The sequence below is a fragment of the Tursiops truncatus genome, chromosome 5 (assembly GCF_011762595.2).
Source record: "Tursiops truncatus isolate mTurTru1 chromosome 5, mTurTru1.mat.Y, whole genome shotgun sequence".
Taxonomy (NCBI): domain Eukaryota; kingdom Metazoa; phylum Chordata; class Mammalia; order Artiodactyla; family Delphinidae; genus Tursiops; species Tursiops truncatus.
This window is the reverse complement of record NC_047038.1, coordinates 52499065-52506056: the sequence shown is the minus strand read 5'-3', so window position 1 is coordinate 52506056 and position 6992 is coordinate 52499065. Positions and strand designations below refer to the sequence as shown.

The 6992-nt window shown below is 39.2% G+C and overlaps 1 protein-coding gene across 3 annotated transcripts in view; it reads right to left on the bottom strand.

Annotated features, from left to right (window-relative positions):
• Positions 1-2640: 2640 nt before the first annotated feature.
• Positions 2641-6992, bottom strand: part of LOC101332720 (recombining binding protein suppressor of hairless) — a 230968-nt gene continuing 226616 nt past the window's right edge. For all 3 annotated transcript variants that reach the window (XM_073805134.1, XM_033856905.2, XM_033856906.2), the window contains one exon: positions 2641-6862. In XM_073805134.1, coding sequence (XP_073661235.1) covers positions 6547-6862 — 316 coding nt within the window. In that variant the 3' untranslated portion in view covers positions 2641-6546. The remainder of the gene's footprint in view (positions 6863-6992) is intronic.

The following is a 6992-nucleotide window of genomic DNA, read 5'->3' as shown; positions in this document are numbered from 1 at the left end:
ATCACCGATTTTGTGTTGTGTTGTGAGCAAGGACAAAGAGCAGCCTTGTGGGGAGAAAACTTCGTTTCACGATAAAAGAACAGCTGCCAAAAACGGCCCAAGAGGCTGCTGGGAATGTCCTCGTCACACTCTTTCCTCCTTTATATGAAGAAGATGGGGCGGGGGCGGCGTTCTGGATTGAGAGTCTGGGATTTCAGCACCAGTGGAAATGATCGACCAGGCAGAGGTGCCAGAAATGGCGGACCTGCATGTTGACTGTACTCAATGCGCAGGGTAGTAGAATACAAGGAGGTGAAAAGCAGGGACTACAATCAATCATGCACACCTAAGCCTCATACTTCCCTTTTAAAAAACTTGTCATAGAATTCCACATTTTCAAGTGCTACTTCCAAGATTGCTCTAGGTCCTGTTGGGATAAGTTCCTGGACTTGGCCCTATTCAGAATTGGCTGGGAGCGGTAGGACACGGAGATCAAGCCGTGGTGGATGGTGCCTGAAAACTTTACCTTTCCTTTAGAATTTTACATAGAAGAGGACCAGGAGGAGCCCCTCTTTGGCCACCTGGACTCGCACCTGGCCCGCGTCGAGGCGCACAACCAGACCCTCATCCAGCTGGAGACGCGCCTCACGGCCACGAGCCTGACGCACGTCCTCACGTGGGGCTGGTTGAGTTGAGGCAGTGGCTGTTCCACATGATCTGGAGCCTTGGGACTGGGACCCCCAAAGCCGGGCTGGAGGGTGCAGGATGCTGCGGCTGGTGTGGCGCCAGCCCCTGACCAGAACCACCTGGCCGAGCCCCCAACCCCATCCATCGTGCTGGACCCGCCTGGCCTGTTTTCATCCCACAGGAAGGGGAGGACCATCCCTCTTCGGCCTTCTCAGGCTTGCCCTTACCGCATGCTTGGTTCTAGATACCTTTAGATTTCACTGTGTCAGTAAAAGGATTTTGCTCTCCCCTGGGCAGTCGAGACTTGAGGGGGGTTTTGGCTCGGGCATATGGGTAAAAACACCTGAAGGGCACTGACACGAGGCTGCATTTGTAGCCCAGTCTTGTCCCTCAAAGGCCTAAGTCCCCCGGGTGTAAGAAAGTGGTCCACCAGCAAAGATCCAGTAAAACAAGTGGCCCAATGTAAAAAAACAATAAGAATAAAAATTTAAAAAATAAAGTGCTACTTCCGCAAAGCAAAACATTCTATAAATTCCATTATAAAACCACCTAGCTGTGTTCATCATGAATGTTTTTTGTTATAGAGTTTAAAACCTTGTTCCTTTTCTGTATTGGATAATACTTACCTAACTTTTCTTTAAACCAAGATGAGTCATGAGTTCTTACATATGTGTGCAGGACACCTTACACTATTTATTGAACACCTGCATGCCAGGCACACAAAAAACCGTATCCTTAACACAAAGAACTGTGGATAACTGTCCAGTCTTGCAGGTCCTATGGGAGCTGTGGCACCAGTTCTATCCCCCAGCCGTAAGCTTTAGGGTCTAACCTGTAGGTCAGGACGAAGCACCGCATTTGTACTTTACATACATCAACTTAATTTGTCGTCCTCATTGCTGTCTAGCGCTAAACTAGGGTTTTTCAGGGGTTTTTGGTACTGTATCTTTCTAGATTTTTGTTTGTTTAAGGAGAGGACTTGCTTCTGTGATCCCTCACCACTAGCACCTGATGCAGCTTGCCCTCTGCATGTTTTTAACTGGCAACCATCTATGGGTTCAAGGACAAAAAATATACACACATATATACTTAATTGGACCTTTCATTAGGTTGCTTAGAAAGTGATCATATACTATTTATAACAAGGGGTAGAAAACATATTATTCCCATCTAAATTCTAAACCAAGAAGCTATTACCCAATCTATACGTAGACTGGGAGTTTGGAACTGACATGCACACACAGCTATATTTAAAATAGATAACTAACAAAGACCTACTGTAAAATACATAAATAAATTTTTTTTTTTTAAAAAAGAAGCTATTACCAATCCTAGCCATTAAAGCCTCACAACTCAAATTCCAACTATATTGTTTCTAAATTATTTAACGATCACTATTTTTAGATGTATTTAGCAAAAATCCTGGTAACTTTGCTTATATTTTTTTCTTCTGGGGGAGATCAGATAAATGAACTTGTTATGACTGAAAAAATACGTAACAACTTCCCCCCTTTACTTTGTTTCCCTATTAAACAAAGTACGCTTTCTCTCCAACGAGGAGCTCCCACCAAAAAGGAAAAAACATTCTATGTTCTTTCATACACCAAACCAAATGACAACCTTACACTGGAAAAGCAAGCTACTGTTAAATAATGCTCTCCAATCTTGTTGAGATTAGCTCGAAAAGTTCCTGAATTGGGAGACAACCCTTGAGTGGCGAAGCCCATTTCCCCGTGAAGAAGAAAGAACCACCCCCCGCAAAAAAAACTTTCTCTTTTTAAAGCACTGTGTAGTTTAAAACATTAAAAAAAAAAAATCAGCACAGCCATCACTTTGATGTGATGTAGATTAGATAGCAAGGTAAGACTGTAAATGTACCAACTGTAATATGGAATTTAATTTTATCTCTATGAAGTATTCTGAAATCAAAGACGATAATACATGCATCAGGCACATCCAACAGAAGACTTTTACAATGGTTTACATTTCCTTTTTATTTATTTCTTGAAACTGCCCATATTGCAGGTTTCTCATGGATGAAATATGGAACTGAGCAGATTCTTTTTTCTACAAAATTATGGTATAAACTTGCTCAATTTTCTATCTTATTGCTAATAAACCTTACAGGTGCACAGTTTGTAAAATAAACCCCTTAAGGACTGAATGCATAGAGCATGCTGCAAGGTACAAGAAATAAGCTAAAAATGAGCATATAAACCTACATCTGGACCAACACAGTACTGAATGCTGGCAAACATTTATCACAACACATGGAAAAATTAATAAAAGGAAATACAGTTCAGTCCTGAAAGGGTTAAATAGAAACCCTAATATATTATTGTTTCTAACCATCATCCCACATTACAGTGCTTGAAAACAAAGTCGAAAGTCTGGCACAGAAAATTACACACATTTGTTCAGTACTCATCAGAAACACAGCTGCTTTTGAAATCAAAAATAAGTAACTTGGTTAATAATTGAATAACATTTTGTTTCAAAAAGGAACACCCCCCCACCCCCTGCATGGATTATCTGATTAAACATGACTAGTTAGTTTAGTTCTTAAAACCTGTGTTGGAAATTGAGGGCACAGATGGTACTCGTTTCATTAAAAAAAAACAAAAACAAAAAACCCCCCAAAAACAAAAAACTAACCAGTTACAACTGCAAATAAGTCTGTGCAGTACGAGTGACAAATATTTCACTAATTAATATATATATGAGGATGCCTTTAGTTGCCACAGTTTAAGAAAAGTCAGCAGCAGGGTAAATTTTATACTAGTGTTCAACTCTGAAATCATTTAAAATAAAAAGGGCATTTTATATTTAAAGCCTTTAGCTTGCCATCCCAATCTACGTGATCAAATTCAACAGAATAAAAACATATTGGATAACAGACTCAGCTTCTATGCATATTTTCAGAAACTGCATAGAATCATAAGAGCATAGCCTACACTTCTAATACAGAATTAAAAAAAAAAAAGCTTGGATGTACTATACTTTAACTGAAGTGGTTACCATTCTGAGAGTCTTTATAAGGGATAATGACCAGCATCTCTAACAATGCCACCATTGGAGGAGGGGTCGTGTTCTACCATAACCAGAGGACAAGGCTCCTGAAAATTAAACACTGAAAATAATTCACAAAAAAATTTTAATCAGCTGATAAAAGAACTACTAGTAAACAATAAGCCACAACAGACAAATCATTTCAGTCTTTAGTTTGTGGTATGTAGAATGTCATAAAATAGTGGGGGGGAGAATGCCTGTATAAGCATATTCTTGGACTTTTCAAAAATAAAGAGGAAAAGGGTTTACAGTCTAATATTTCAATTATCTTATTAAAATAAACAAAGAGCCAAAATTAGATATAGCTAAACAGTAAAAAAGCAAAAGTTAATTTTAATAAAGCCATAAACTTGAAAAAATTATTTTGAGTTGCAATGCTGGGTAGGAATAGTTTGTTCTTCAAAAGCATCTCATCTGTTATCAGTTAATTTAATATAATTTGGTAACTAAATACCAAACCTGGGAAGTGGAGGAAACTTGTGGCCCATTCAAAGTAAGGCAGCACTGAAAACATTTCGGCGCTCTGAACAAAAAGCACTGTGTAAAGACTACTTCCAGACTCAACAGAGAGAAGAATAAATACTACTCATAAACAAGCAAGTTTGCAAGAAAAAGCCAGTAAACAGTTAAAACAAAGAAAGATAAGGCCACAATGAATTCTGCCCTTGGTCACTGAAACAGATTTAAAGTGTGAGGCAGGATTAGCTTACAAGAGAAGCTAGTGACGGGAGCAGACTTAAAGAGAGAAAGGCTATATATAGTATAATGCAGCCTGTGAGTAATTAAAAAGGCTTGCAGTAAAGAGAAGACCACAATAACTTTTATTTAACCACTAACATGTTTTACAAATGACTTCCCCCTTGAAAACTGAGGAAAAAGTGATGTAAAGATGTTAGGAATTGTATTTACAATGGCAGAGTCTGAGCAGAAGAATGAGTAATGAAGATATCAAAGCTGGGGGTGGAGGGGAGTGGGGGGAAGCTACTAACAATGATGTTTTAAAAAGTCTACTGACGGAAACTTTTCAAAATAGCCCAGGACACCAGAAAGACAATTTCTGTATGGAAACTGCAGGAAGTTAGTTTTGCATTCTTAAGGTACTTGTGGCTCCTGTTTTATGGGACAGTAAAAGCTTACCACAATCTAGAGGTAGTTTTTACTCAAAGAAAGATGACTGTATTACTAGACCATGTCCTGTAACATCACACACATAGTTCCTGTAGAAAACGTAGCCCAATGAGGCTGCTGCAATTTCTAAGACACCGAACATAGGCGTGCCCAAAGTGCAGGAACAAAACCAACGTGAAACCGGTGAGCCCAGCACACACAGCCAGCACACAACCCTGAATGCAGCCAAATCTTAACTGAATGGAGAAGAAATGCTTTCCGAGTAGGAGACATTTGTGAAGATGCTCAGTACTGGGGAAGAGAAAACAAAAAAAGGCAGGGAGAGAAATGGAAAGATAAAGTACATTTGCATTTTTATAATCTTACAGCTATCTGTTCCTAAAGTACTGTCTTCCAGCTATTTTAGTTGGTCATCTAGTAAAAGCATCTTGTTTCAAGGTTACAATGATATTTTGGCCTAGGCTACCCCCCACAAAAGAAAGTAAGTAAAAACATGCTTTTGCTGAGATTTTCCTCATTATACAATAAGGGCACCATCTACCAACTGGTAGCAAATACTTCTGATGATATTTTTTTGTCATATGCCAACAAGGCAGAAAAACACCCTGCTGAATGAAATCACTGGGAATATTCTAGCTTCAAAATAAAATGTTTAACTTACACATAATACAAGTTATGTACAAGATTAGGAGGAGGGAAAACCTGAACAAATCCTGGACCGCATAGATACATTTCTGCACAGGAAAAGGGAAGGGAACACTGTAAAAACCAACATGTTCCACGCCATTAACTCATTAATGGCTAAATGGCCACATTTAATTCCAGGTAAATGTTAGGACCTCTTGGATTACAACTATAAATACATTTTTTTAAAAAAAGGAACACAGAAATAACTATCAACGGTGTCTGAGAATAGAGACTAAGTCAACGTACGTTGCATGTATTGCAGGCAAGGCAGAGGCATTTTTTTTAAAGCTTTTGCACAGACTTCAAATAATCTTAAAAGAAATATGCAGGCCTTTACAAGATTTGACTTGCTGAAATCAAAACCCCTTCCACTCATGAAAAGTCATAAGACTTCAGCTTTTAAAGAAAATAATAAAATAAAAAGAACAGTTCCAGCCTTAGACCAAAAAGACCTGGAGGAGTATGGTAATTAGATTAAACAAGCATGGTCAGGCTTGGAACCTGAATGTACTTAAGAGCAAAAGCTCAAAGGGGGTGGGGAGGAGAACAACCTATTTGGTAACAAAGGTGTACTATATATACTGCGATATAAAAAAGGTATGGTGAAAATGTACCTTTTACTAAAGCTTATACAAGTTCCTTGGTCCATAAAAACTATGTTAGATTTTCGTCTTCTAGTTTGATTACCTTTTACTCCAGCCACATCTCTATTTCTTGCCCATTTAAACAAAACCAAACAAAAACCAACCAAACAAAAATAACAGCTGAAAAAAATCAATTTCCAAAAGTTTGCACATTTTGATGTTTTTTTGTTTGTTTTACTGTGGCTTCTGCACTTCAAATCAGCACTTGCAGGTAATGGGGTTTTTGAATAGTATCACCGGGTACGAAAAGTTTTCCCAACAAACCACAAAAGATTGTTCATTTTTTTCTTTCTTTTTTTGTCAACATTTTGCCGCACTCAAGTCAGTGTAAGTCCTAGCAAAAAGACGGTAGTTAGGACACAACTGTTGCTGTAGATGACGTGACATTGGTTGAATTTGTGCTGACATTTGTGTAACTCCCCTCGCTGTTTGTGTTTGACTCATTAGGGGGCACTTGGCTAGAGTTGGCTCGAAGGATTGCTCCTGCCGCGCTGCAATGTGGCCGTGGCCCCGGTTCTGGGGTGTAGGTAAAGGTAAGGCTGGTGGAATAAATGATTCCATCATTACGGACCAAAGTTACTGGAACCTGGACTGGCTGCCGGACCCATCTCCAACCTTCTCGGAATGCAGAAATGTCTGGGACAACACAGAGCATACTCTCTCCACATCTGAGGAGGAAATAGAAATCACTTAAAAGCACAGAAAATTTTAGAACTGAAACTTAAAACAAGGTTGCTTAAATACAGGACAACCAATATCAGGAAAGAGTCTCATGTACCCACACCCCCATCCAAAACT